General features: G+C 37.0%; 1 protein-coding gene across 3 annotated transcripts in view; it reads left to right on the top strand.

Moving 5' to 3' along the window:
* Positions 1 to 13,293, top strand: part of Dhx9 (DExH-box helicase 9) — a 35,707-nt gene extending 22,414 nt beyond the window's left edge. For all 3 annotated transcript variants that reach the window (XM_075988247.1, XM_075988248.1, XM_075988249.1), the window contains 15 exons: positions 195 to 277; positions 929 to 1,085; positions 3,371 to 3,471; positions 4,635 to 4,848; positions 4,996 to 5,090; positions 5,362 to 5,435; positions 6,727 to 6,879; positions 7,868 to 8,028; positions 8,866 to 8,977; positions 9,196 to 9,357; positions 9,469 to 9,596; positions 10,598 to 10,827; positions 10,921 to 11,036; positions 11,370 to 11,570; positions 12,297 to 13,293. In XM_075988247.1, the coding sequence (XP_075844362.1) occupies positions 195 to 277; positions 929 to 1,085; positions 3,371 to 3,471; positions 4,635 to 4,848; positions 4,996 to 5,090; positions 5,362 to 5,435; positions 6,727 to 6,879; positions 7,868 to 8,028; positions 8,866 to 8,977; positions 9,196 to 9,357; positions 9,469 to 9,596; positions 10,598 to 10,827; positions 10,921 to 11,036; positions 11,370 to 11,570; positions 12,297 to 12,990 (2,681 nt within the window). In that variant the 3' untranslated portion in view covers positions 12,991 to 13,293. The remainder of the gene's footprint in view (positions 1 to 194; positions 278 to 928; positions 1,086 to 3,370; positions 3,472 to 4,634; positions 4,849 to 4,995; positions 5,091 to 5,361; positions 5,436 to 6,726; positions 6,880 to 7,867; positions 8,029 to 8,865; positions 8,978 to 9,195; positions 9,358 to 9,468; positions 9,597 to 10,597; positions 10,828 to 10,920; positions 11,037 to 11,369; positions 11,571 to 12,296) is intronic.

Below are 13,293 nucleotides of genomic sequence, written 5' to 3'. Positions count from 1 at the left end.
AGATTGTGTTGTAGCAAGGTTGATTATCTAGTCATTTGCTTGATAGGTTTCTCTGTATAGTTTTATTATCTACATGATTTCAGTAAATCATGCCTTTTTTAAAGGTCTGTGCAATTAACCAACCTCAGCTAAAGTTTTTTGTGTTTTATTGACTCTAGGAAAGAAGCCTATCTCATAATTGTTTTTTTTTTAAGGTGTACTCCTAAGAAAATTGGAAGCAGGCATTCGAGGGATCAGTCATGTAATTGTAGATGAAATTCACGAAAGAGATATTAATGTAAGTAACCTATGAGTCAGGTTTGATTAGAAATCTCATCTTTGCTTTCTTTCTCTACTGCTAAATATTGTTTATTCAGAGAACCCAAATAAGTTAATATTCACATTGTAATGTTTACTATGATCGATAATAGTTTTATGTGATCGATAATAGTTTTATGTAACTTAGCATTTTAGTAGTGATTTATGGCCAGTAGCTGGTGGAATTGTATGATTTAGTTTTCCTTTGTGCTTTTTAGCAAAATGTTGGTAGGCGTTTATAGCTTAACATTTCAGATGTTAATTGTCACGGAAAATGAGAAGAAAATACAAATTTCTCACTTTTGCCTCATGGTTCTTGATAAACCAGTGCAAAGTTTTATTATATATAGTTGTAAGATTGGAAGGTGGATACTACAAACAACATTTTGAAATACTGCATTTATACAACAAAAAGTGATATCTTTAAAAGGATATTCTACATTGCTTTATCATGCAAACTATCCAGAGTTGCTATTGAAATCTAGTAGTTATTTTTTTTTTTTAAAGCATTGTAATATTTTTCCACTTTTTTAATTGATATCAAAAACAATTTCAGTAATGTCTTTAGACTATCACAAATGTTAAGGTCTATTTTACCACCCTGTTTAAACTTTTGTTTTCATTTTAATAGACTGACTTCCTATTGGTAGTACTACGTGATGTCGTTCTAGCTTATCCTGAAGTCCGTATCGTTCTTATGTCTGCAACTATTGATACTACCATGTTCTGTGAATATTTCTTTAATTGCCCTATCATTGAAGTTTATGGAAGGACTTTCCCAGTTCAAGGTAAATTTTGTGTTGATGTGATAGGAAGAAAATCATGATTTGTGCTGGAGGTTTTGCATTTTCTTAATTTAGAGGTCAGCGTGATAGTTTGAAAGATGTCTTAGCATTTGGGGAACCTTGCTTGCCTGTGGTACTTTGTTTTCCGGAGTAAAATCAAATTTCATTCACTTTTTGTAAGTGGTTTCTATGCTTTTTAAAATTTGAATCAACATAGAGCTCATATTGAAATAACATTACACAATCCAATTGAGGAAATATGAAAATATGCTAAGAGCTTTAACATTTTGGTGAAGTGTGTTCGCATGAAATGACTAGCCATGCTATGTTACTATATCTTTTAGTTCAGTAGTAAATTGTAGGTAACAGAAATATGGGTCATTCAGTGTTTGCTGTATAAGCACAAAGACCTGAGTTTAAATACTTGCCCAGCACCCATCTAAAAAGCCAGTTACTGTAGCTTATGCTTGTAGCCCCGGAACTAAAATGTTAGGAATGGGAGGTTCTACAGAACTTCCTGACCTATCAATGAGCTCAGATTTTGTGAAAAGCAATTGAGAAAGATTCAAACGTACATACAATACACTATAAAAGGTTAATATACCAATGAAGTATAAGCTAATTTTATTTCTCAGGGTATGGGTTTTAAAGTTCAAATATTTGCTGTGCATCTGTACTTTGGAGCTTTATAAAGATTTTTAGAGGGTAAGAACCTAGTTTCTGCGGGGCGATGGTGGCACGCGCCTTTAATCCCAGCACTGGGGAGGCAGAGGCAGGCGGATCTCTGTGAGTTCGAGACCAGCCTGGTCTACAAGAGCTAGTTCCAGGACAGGCTCCAAAGCCACAGAGAAACCCTGTCTCGAAAAACCAAAAAAAAAAAAAAGAGAGAGAGAGAGAGAGAGAGAACCTAGTTTCTTACAGATTGCAGTAAGAAATTGTGGATAATATTGTAGTGACTCTTAATTGCTGTAAAGAGACACCATGGGGGCTGGGAGAGATGGCTTGGCGGTTAAGAGCATTGCCTGCTCTTTCAGAGGTCCTGAGTTTAATTCCCAGCAACTACATGGTGGCTCACAACCATCTGTAATGGAGTCTGGTGCCCTCTTCTGGTCTGCAGACATACACACAGACAGAAATTGTGTACATAATCAATAAATAAATATTTAAAAAAAAGACACCATGGCCAAGGAAAGAAAAGGTTTTGGGTTAGTCCATGATTAATATGGTGTCTACCACTGAGGAAGGCAGGCATGCCTCTGGGACAACAACTTGAGTTGATAGAATCATACCTATGCTTTTTAAAAAATTGATCATCTGAACTTTTAAAATAACTTCTGCACAGTCCAATTGAGGAAATGCAAATACCGTAGGAGACTTAACAGTCTGTTGAAATGAATATTTATGCCAGTGCACTTGTTAAAACTTTTATATGTATTTTTTGTGTTTTTCTGCCTGCACGCATGTCCATGTGAGGGTGTCAGATGTCCTCAAACAGGAGTTGTAAGCTGCCACTTAGGTGCTGGGCACTTGAACCTGAGTCCTGGAAGAGTAGCCATCTCTCCAGTTCCATTCCACTACATTTTTAAAATCTCTCCTAATCTGCAGGCAGAAGTCAGTGATGGGCGCAGTTTGAGCAGAAAGTTAATGATGGTACTAGATTATACCTAAATCTCAAAATATAAATATACCCTGAATAGAAAAGTACGTGGTAACTAACAGATTTCCTTGTCAGTGGAATTTACTACTACTCAATATGTAGATTTGATAACAAATTTCGATCCTAATGTGTGTAGTTCAGAGTGACCTGAGAGCATTACTTAATAGTGAATAAAATTGGTGGACATTAATTTAGGTGATGGTGTGTGCACCTTTGGTTTGCAGTCTTGGTGGTCATTGGTGAAGATACAGAAGACAGATTATAGAGACAATTCTTAACTTTTTCGAATTTCAGGCACATTATTGGTTAGCTATCTTCCAGTCTTCAGAGTAGGAGAGTACATACAGTTTCCAAGTGTATTTCCTTGAAAAATGTGTATAAAGGGGAAGCCCCAGCTGGTTTTGTAGAAATTTATATACGAATTACCTAAATTTTTGTCTAGAGTTCAAGGGAGACATGTTTAGTTTACATTGTTGAAGTTTAATTATGAAAATTCACTGTTGGAATTTATAGTAGTTGGGAAAACTCTGGTTGAGCGGTTTGAATTACAGATTAGGTAATGAAAATCATTTTACGCATGTACCATTTTGTCAATTATGAAGTGCATAACTAATGTGATTATCCTTGCCAGAATATTTTCTAGAAGATTGCATTCAGATGACCCAATTCGTTCCCCCTCCAAAGGACAAAAAGAAGAAAGATAAGGAAGATGATGGTGGTGAAGATGATGATGTAAGTAGATTTCTTTACACACATTCAGGAATGAGAAATTTACATTGTGAGAGTGTTTGATGGAGAAGATAATAAGTGGTTAAAGCATAGCATGAATTAAATTGGCATTGCAGAGTCCTTTAAAATCATTTTTAATGTCTGTTATTAGGTTAATGACTTAATCCAAATAATTCCAGGTTCAGTGCCAAGAGACTTCTAAGACTACACAGGTTAAGTAGTTTATGGCATAAAAGTCTTAAAAGGATTTCTATAAAGTTCTGGGACTGTTTGTAGTTGAATTCTCTATATCCCAGGAAAATAAAAGGAAATTCAGTTTATCATAGGTTCTATATATAAAATATATATTCATGGATATCAGTCGTATAAGTGCTTCCAGAGATGTCGGGGCAGGTGTGCTTCCTTGCCGGTCAAATTGCAGATAAGTCCCTGATGTAGGTGATAAGAAATGAATATGGAAATGCCCTTTACTGCTGACCTTCTTTCTACCTTAGAAGTTGGTCAATCTCTGTTTTTAGAGACAAGGTTTCTCTGTAACAGCCTGACTGAAACAGTTTGCTTCCCCAGTGCTAGAGTTCACAGTGTGTTTTCCCAACCAAGCATAAATCAAATATGCCAGGCCTTCCTTTGAGCCACTAACCAGGTACCAAACAATGACATGGAGACTTAATAAATAAATATTCATTACGAATGCTTGTCTTTGTGCTTGGTTCTAGCTAGCTCTTAATAACTTACCTATTTCTCTCCATCTATGGTTTGCATTGTGTCTTTTCTTCTGTATGTCTTATTCCCTCTGGTTGACTGGCTACTGCCTAACTGGTTGGCCACTGACTGGCTGGCTGGCTAGCTTGCTTGCTTCAGGAGTCTTTTTTCCTTGTTCTCTTTTTCTATTTATTTTCTGCCTAGCATCCAGGCTTATTCTCCTGCCTAGCTATTGGCTGTTAGTTGCCTTAAGATGAAACATTATCATTAAACAAATGCCATATGAATAAATGCAACATATCTTTACACAGTTGCAGTAGTATTCCAAAGTACTGGTTTCATAATGAAAGTATTACTATCTACCCTAGGGTTAAACAGTATTGTTAAATGTTACTTGCTTAGAAAAAGTAAACCCAAGAGAATCAAACTGTTAATTATGCGTGACAAATCTCGTTTTCTTGCAGGCAAATTGCAATCTAATCTGTGCTGATGAATATGGTCCAGAAACAAAATTGAGCATGTCTCAGTTGAACGAAAAGGAAACTCCTTTTGAACTCATTGAAGCTCTCCTTAAGTACATCGAAACCCTCAATGTTCCAGGGGCTGTGTTGGTCTTCTTGCCTGGCTGGAATTTGATATATACTATGCAAAAGCATTTGGAAAATAATTCACATTTTGGTATGACTGAGTTCTCTTGTTTTAGATTTATGATGAATATGTTTACTTTAATATTAGCTTGTATGTTGCTGTGTTTAATGAAGGTATGTGTAATGAAGAACAATGTTTTAACTTGCTCTTTTAGTTCTTATCCTTTTTGTATTGTAGGAAGTCACCGGTATCAGATTCTACCTCTGCATTCTCAGATCCCTCGGGAGGAACAGCGCAAAGTGTTTGATCCAGTTCCAGATGGAGTGACCAAAGTAAGGAGGGAATTACAGTGAGGTCAGATGTGAAAGAGATGTTAAATATTAATAAATGTTTGAATGCCTCTTGGAAAATGAACAAATATCAAAATCTAAATAGAAAAAGGTCTTCCAGTCTAACCTTGATAGATTCCCCCCCCCCCCCCCCCTTTTCTTATTCTTGTTGCTGTAATTCCTCTTTTACTACGGGTTAAATGATTTTCTGGTCATTTGTGTGTTCATAAATAGAATATTTTCTATAGTATAATTTTTTTTGTATTTTTTGCAGGTTATTTTGTCCACAAATATTGCTGAGACAAGCATCACCATAAATGATGTTGTTTATGTCATTGACTCCTGCAAGTAAGTTCCAAAGAATTTTTTTACTGTTAGCAACTGCCAAACTTTATCATATAACCTTTTGTGTAATTTTTCAATTTACTGAAATTTTTTTTATGGTTTATTTAACTTTATTTCATGTGCATTGGTGTGAAGGTGTCAGATCCCCTGGAACTGGATCTTCTGACAGTTATGAGCTGCCATGTGGGTGCTGGGAATTGAACCCGGGTCCTCTGGAAGAACAGTCAGTGCTCTCAACCACTGAGCCATCTCTCCAGCCCCCTGTATTTTTTTTTTTATGTGTATCAGTGTTTTCTTTGCTTAAATGCCTGCACTAGTTGTGTGCCTGGAGGCCTTGGAGGCTAGAAGAATGTATAAGCTACCCAAGAACTAGAATTAAAGATGTTGTGAGCTGCCATGGGGTTTGTATCATTGCTGTGTACCATAACACTTAGTTTTTAACTTCATTGTCAATTTCTATACTTTTAGACCCAATGTGTTTGTATGTCTTAGGTGTAGTTGAAGAGTACAGACTAACCATATTTAGTAAACAACAAAAATTTACCACTAATATATTATTTTGTGTCATATAGTTTGTTATTTGTTTTTGAGTATTCTGTTGTTTAGGGATGACATGCAGTGACCATACTTTAAGCCAAGTATCCTGTAAGCAGTCATTCACTCTCTGGATCAAACCTATCTATCATATCTTTGAAGAAGCAAGAATATGTCCTCTCACCTTTGGTTAAGGTGTAACGGACCCATTTATTTAGTTTCCCACATAAACATAACCATTACTCAGAGTGACAGTCTCACTCCTTTAAGAATGTAGTGAACTCCAGACTTGTGGTTTAGCATCTATAGTGCAACTGACTCAAAGTTTATGTGAGTTGAGTCATGGTGTTGTCTATAGGTAAAGTCAGTTTTTGCACTTTAGTTGAGGACAGTAAAGCCTGGTTAAAAAGCTGGCATTATTATTGCACATATATCTTTCTAAGTAGATAAATTTATCAGTCATTCTGTTTTGTTTTTGAGTGTGTATGTGTTCACACTCATGCATACAACTGTGTAAGCCTGAGGCAACTTCATCTATGCACACACCTTATTCTGAGATAAGGTTTGTCCTTGAACACACTGGCAGACCGGAGAATTTCTAGAATCTATTATCTCGACATCAAGCATGTTATAATTTTGCTTATGGTATGTGGTGCGTATAATGTTGATGTATCTTTGAATAGATTGGTAGCTAAGAATATAAAGTCATTGATTCCTTCCTTACTTGTTCTGTCTTCAATAACTACTTTTTCTTGTTTAGACAAAAAGTGAAACTGTTTACTGCTCATAACAACATGACCAACTATGCTACTGTGTGGGCATCAAAAACAAACCTAGAACAGAGGAAAGGGAGAGCTGGCCGAGTCCGACCTGGGTTCTGCTTTCACCTGTGTAGTCGAGCTCGTTTTGACAGGTAGTAAAGTCTCTTTTTAATTTGACATTGGTTGTATATAGAAGTAAGTGAAGATCATGGAGAAAATTCTTAGCATTTCTTACTAAGCTGTCTTGTCCAATGAGATCAGTTTTAAAATAAGAACCTTTTTAAATCTTTTGTGTGTGTGTGTGTGTGTGTGTATACATATATGCAGTTCCTCCAACCATCAGTGTGCTTCAGTGAGGTATATTTAAACTAAATGGGATTATAGTGAGACTATGAAAAGAAATTTAGAGGTTGCTAGTGTTTTTTAACAAAAAGATTTGTGGATATTAATTCCATTTCTTTATCAGTTTGGAATTACAGATTATACAGGGATAGCTAGTTTTTTGTTAGCCATGTCTTAACATTTTAGGTTTTGGTCCATTGACTAAGACAGATTAACCTTGCTGGCCTTGAACTTGAGGGTGTGCCTGACTTTATCACCAAGTGCTGAGATTAAAGACCTGTCACCCATATTCAGCAGTAGAGTAGTTCTTATTTTTACCATATTACCTGTTTCATAATACTCATTCCCAAGACACATTGGATATTAAAGATGAAAAATACATGATATTTAGAGTTCTGGCTTTATGTGTAATTAGGACAGACAGTAAGCAATGTTCTAGAAAAAAATTAGTTAACTGTTTTACCAGCAATTATAAATGTACATTTAGATCAACATAGAGCTGCAACATTTAGATATGGAGTTCTTTCAAAAGTATTAGATTTTCGAAGTGGTAGCATTGACTTTTTCATGCTCCTTCACTTAGTTGAAAGGGCATGGCTTTGAGAGTAAAGACAGAAACCAGTTTATAAGTCTACTCTGTAAGGCACGGCTGTAATGCATAGGAAAAATTGTGGTAATTATAAAACGACGAGGAGAAAGGAACAATACCATATACTATTGTTTTTTATGCAGATATTGTTGGATTGTCATTGCACACATAGGTGAGGCTTACTTTTTTTCTGCTCCTGTAAATTTTAGACTGGAAACTCACATGACACCAGAGATGTTTAGAACACCTTTGCATGAAATTGCTTTGAGCATAAAACTTCTGCGTCTAGGTGGAATTGGCCAGTTTCTTGCAAAGGCAATTGAACCTCCACCGTTGGATGCTGTGATTGAAGCAGAGCATACGCTTAGAGGTAAATGCTGATACCTTATGCTATCCGTCCTTAGGTAGCAAGTTCCACTAACAAGTGTGTCAAATGAAGACAGACTTGGTAAAGCCGTGGTAGTAAAGGCTTCTTAGCATCACAATTTTCTTGAGCTTGAAGGCTGAAGGAGAATAAATGGGTCTCGTTTAGAAAGCATATAAGGTATATATAGAATGCTACATCTTAAGAATCAGTACATGCATTATTCCTTGACTTGTATTTAATATTAGCATGTATGTCTTAGAGTCTTTTTTCATCCCACATCTCAGATCTGTTAAAAAAAAAAAGTAGTGTAATGAAAAGTGAAGGCATTGAAGCCAGAAGCTCTCTGTATTGAATTTGGAATTTTGTACTCACTGTTAACCCAGATTCAATTTTTTTTCTTTTCCTTTCTTTTCTTTTCTTTTCCTTGATTTTCAAGACAGTGTTTCTCCGTAGCTTTTGTCCTAGAACTAGCTCTTCTAGACCAGGCTGGCCTCGGACTCCCAGAGATCCGCCTGTCTCTGCCTCCCAACTGCTGGGATTACAGGCGTGGGCCACCACCGCCCGGCTTCAATTTCTTTTTTATGGGTTATGTGGATACTTAATGCTGTTATTATTTTATTGACTAACTTTGGGCTATAGACCATCCACATTTGCCCAAAACCTATTTGAGTAAAAGGAACTATAAATAGTGTCTTGTATTTAGTATACCAGAATTCTTTTTTTTTCATGTTTTTTGACTAAATCATTTGCTCTGGCTTTATACTTGACTCTTGCATGGACATATAATGAAGTATGTACATTTATTGGCATTATCACTCACGAATAAGTATCTTCCCACAGAACTTGATGCTTTAGATGCCAATGATGAGTTGACTCCTCTGGGACGAATCCTGGCTAAACTCCCCATTGAGCCTCGTTTTGGAAAAATGATGATAATGGGGTGTATTTTCTAGTAAGTTTGTTTTCTTGTTTGTAGTTGAAATGGGATGGCTTTCATAAACGGAGGTGGTCTGTCTAGAAAAAAATTACGGGGGAAATGTTATGTTTTCAGGCCAGTTAGGTTTAGTACTTGTAAGTAGTATCCTCTCCAACAAAGGTTTCTTTCTGTTCATATTTGAAAGCCTTTCTGGCATAAAGATTGTGATTCACTGTTAACTTTTATTTTCCCAGTGTGGGAGATGCTGTCTGTACCATCTCAGCTGCTACCTGCTTTCCAGAGCCCTTTATCAGTGAAGGAAAACGCCTGGGCTATATTCACCGTAATTTTGCTGGAAACAGATTTTCTGATCATGTTGCTCTTTTATCAGTATTCCAAGCCTGGGATGATGCTAGGTATGGAGTTAAAGGCAATTGCTTAAGGAACTACGTAACTGTCTGAGTTTATAGTCCTGCATGCAAACTTGCTGAGCTTTTGAGAACGAATGCTTTTCCATTTTGTTTTAGGATGAGCGGAGAAGAAGCAGAAATACGTTTTTGCGAGCAAAAGAGACTCAATATGGCTACACTAAGAATGACTTGGGAAGCCAAAGTACAACTTAAAGAGATTCTGATTAACTCTGGCTTTCCAGAAGGTAAGATGTCTCTCATTTGTCAGCTGATAATTGTGGCTCATGTTGGTAAGTTCAGAATCCAGGAAACTAAAGCCAGAGTAGACTCATTGAGAATTCAAGGATTGACCGCTTAAACTAGTGATTGCCTAACATCCTTTCTCAATTACAGGAGAAAGCTTCCCCTTGCAAAATATTCTTTGTGAACTCTTGTCTTAAGCTAACATGTATATTGACAGCAGAGTACTCGTAATAGTCTCAGCTGTTTCTTGAAACATAATATATAATTCTATGATGCAACACTAATCCAACTTTCCATTTCCCTATAGTTGAGTTTGTCTTTTCTAAGTAGATTAAACTTTGTGACCTGAGAAGATTAATGAAAAATAGAATGTTTGTTAGCACCGGGAAGTAGAATTTTAAAGGGTTATGAATTGAATTCTTTCTAAACTGACACTGAAAATCAAAGGGAGAAAATATTTTTATATATTAGAACCTAAAAATAATATAGGTGAAGCTACTATTCAGCTTTTTATAGCAAGTAGAATTAACATTGTTTAGACTGTGTGGTGGCGGTGCATACCTTTAATACCAGCACTTGGGAGGCAGAGGCAGGCGGATCTCTGTGAGTTTGAAGCCAGCCAGGTATGCAAGAGCTAGTTCCAGGAAAGGCTCCAAAGCTAGAGAAACCCTATCTTAAAAAAATTCAAAACAAGAAAAAAAACAGCATTTAAATGATTTTGGTACATTCAAGTACATGTAGTAGAAATGATTTTTATATAGCACATTGCTGTTTGGTTTCCGTTCGATGATAAAAGTACTGCTAGGGTGTATCTTGGCTGAAAATAGCCTTCATTGCAGTGACATTTAGATTGTCCTTTTCATTTTCTGCTAGTAATAAGGATGGATACCTTTGATTACAGAATCTTATCACAAAAGCTCCTCCAAATAGTTGTCAGGGCGCTTAGCAGAGTCATACTATTACCTCATTTTTAACAATCATTTCTTTAAATTCTTTTTAACAGATTGTTTGTTGACACAAGTGTTTACTAACACTGGACCAGATAATAATTTGGATGTGGTTATCTCTCTGCTGGCCTTCGGTGTGTACCCCAACGTATGCTATCATAAAGAAAAGAGAAAGATTCTTACCACTGAAGGGCGTAATGCCCTTATCCACAAATCATCTGTGAACTGCCCTTTTAGCAGCCAAGACATGAAGTACCCATCTCCCTTCTTTGTTTTTGGTGAAAAGGTAAGATTAGGGAAGTCTGAAGGATCAGTTTTCTTTTCATGCTATAGCTAATTACCTGTCAGTGTGTAACATTTGGCCTTTTTTTATCTGCAGATTCGAACCCGAGCCATCTCTGCTAAAGGAATGACCTTAGTCACCCCCTTACAGTTACTTCTGTTTGCCTCCAAGAAAGTCCAGTCTGATGGACAGATCATATTTATAGATGACTGGTATGTGCTTTCAGGTGACGCCAAACTGAATTTTTAGAATTGAGAATTTTTAGAATTCAATTTTTATTTTGAAACAAGACAAGATTTCTTTCATTTGTAAGGTTTATTTTATATTTTATTTTCTTGGAGTTGCAAATCTTTCTGATTCAGTTATAGGATTGGTCATTTTCTAGTTGTTTTATATGGTTATTACTGATTATTCATGCTTTCATATAGCCTTGGAAAATGTCTAATTCTAATAAAATAAGCAGTTAAATTTATGCCACATGGGAGGCAAATTTATTAACCTAAATAATCATCTGTCTCTTTCTATGTATGTCTTGTTTCCCTTAGGATCAGACTGCAAATATCACATGAAGCTGCAGCATGCATCACAGCCCTCCGGGCCGCCATGGAAGCTCTGGTTGTTGAAGTGTCCAAACAACCAAATATCATCAGCCAATTGGACCCTGTAAATGAACATATGCTGAACACGATCCGTCAGATTTCTAGGCCTTCAGCTGCTGGTATCAACCTTATGATTGGAAGTGTACGGTGAGTACTTAATGAAATTTTTGTGTGTAAAGCTTTTGCAGAATTATTAAAGTTAGTTGGTAAAGTTCTTGCCACTTAGGTTAAAATTATAAATAAACATTAAATATGGAATTTGGTGTGACACAGAACAAAAGATTTCCTTTTGCTTTTCTTAATCTGTGTGCACAATATCGCCACATACTAAATAAAACGCAGAAGAGTAGAATGTATCGAGTGTTTAAGCTAGATGATACACTTTCCGTAATACTGTGTTGATATTTCAGATACAGTATAATTACTTCTTCCTCAAGTAGAAAGATAGGTATTTAATAGAAACTGTTTTAAGAAATATGAAATTTCTCCTTATAAAATATTTGTATTTTCTTAGTGCCCCCTACATTGATAACATATTTGTCTTCAGTGGATGCTTACGTTTTTCATTTAGGTTTACTAGTTTTTAGTATTTTATTGAATTTAATTATTGTAGTTGTAGACATACTGATTATTAGTCTGCTTAACATTCTTTAAAGCATGGCTTCAATGTCATCCTGCTAAATTAACTATTATAATAGTATACAAATATGCAGAAAGTCCTTTGTATTTTTATCAAGTTATTTGCTTCTAATTTCAGTATAGGTGACGTATTATTAATTCTGGTCTCTTTAATTTAGTGTGCACAGCTCTGGGTTCATTCCCTTTTCCCACACGTATGCCTAAAGAGGTTTGTTGTTTTCTTGCTTTTCCTAGGTATGGCGATGGTCCTCGCCCTCCCAAGATGGCCCGATATGATAATGGAAGTGGATTCAGAAGAGGATATGGTGGAGGAGGATATGGCGGGGGAGGATATGGTGGTGGCTATGGTGGAGGAGGCTTTGGAGGCGGCTTTGGAAGTGGTGGGGGAGGCTTCGGAGGTGGCTTCAACAGTGGCGGGGGTGGCTTCGGTAGTGGTGGGGGAGGCTTTGGCAGTGGTGGAGGTGGCTTTGGTGGTGGCGGAGGAGGAGGCTTCGGTGGTGGTGGAGGTGGTTTTGGTGGTGGCAGAGGCGGCAACTTTGGGGGTAGTGGAGGCTTTGGAAGCGGTGGGGGAGGCTATGGTGGAGGAGGTGGGGGCTATGGAGGTGGTGGTAGTGGTGGGGGCTATGGAGGAGGCAGTGGAGGCTATGGAGGTGGTGGGGGAGGTTATGGTGGTGGAGAAGGTTACAATATTAGCCCCAACTCCTACCGTGGAAATTATGGCGGAGGTGGTGGTGGTGGCGGATATAGAGGAGGTTCCCAAGGGGGCTACAGAAACAACTTCGGTGGAGACTACAGAGGATCTAGTGGCGATTACCGTGGATCTGGTGGGGGCTACAGAGGATCTGGAGGATTCCAGCGAAGGGGTGGCTATGGAGGTGGCTACTTTGGACAAGGAAGAGGAGGAGGGGGTGGTGGTGGTGGTTATTAAGGCTTGTGTCAGCCTATGCAGACAATTTAAAAATGCATGCTATGTGTTTTTCCAAGATGTTTATTTGCACCCAAAAACCAAACCCATTTTCCACTTAATCTGTAGCTTATTGTAGTTTCAAGCAAGGAAGAATGTAGACTAGTGATTTTTGTTTATATTATGTAATGTAAAATATGACCTATTATACAGGTATCATACCATACAGTTTGTATTTTTTCTTCAAGGGATAAAGGTCTGCCTTTTAACTTAACTTGACATTTTCTTGGTTTTCATTTAATAGAAAATAAAGTATTACACTGAAAA

The sequence above is a fragment of the Microtus pennsylvanicus genome, chromosome 10, assembly GCF_037038515.1.
Source record: "Microtus pennsylvanicus isolate mMicPen1 chromosome 10, mMicPen1.hap1, whole genome shotgun sequence".
Lineage (NCBI taxonomy): Eukaryota > Metazoa > Chordata > Mammalia > Rodentia > Cricetidae > Microtus > Microtus pennsylvanicus.
This window is presented reverse-complemented; position numbering and strand designations above follow the sequence as displayed.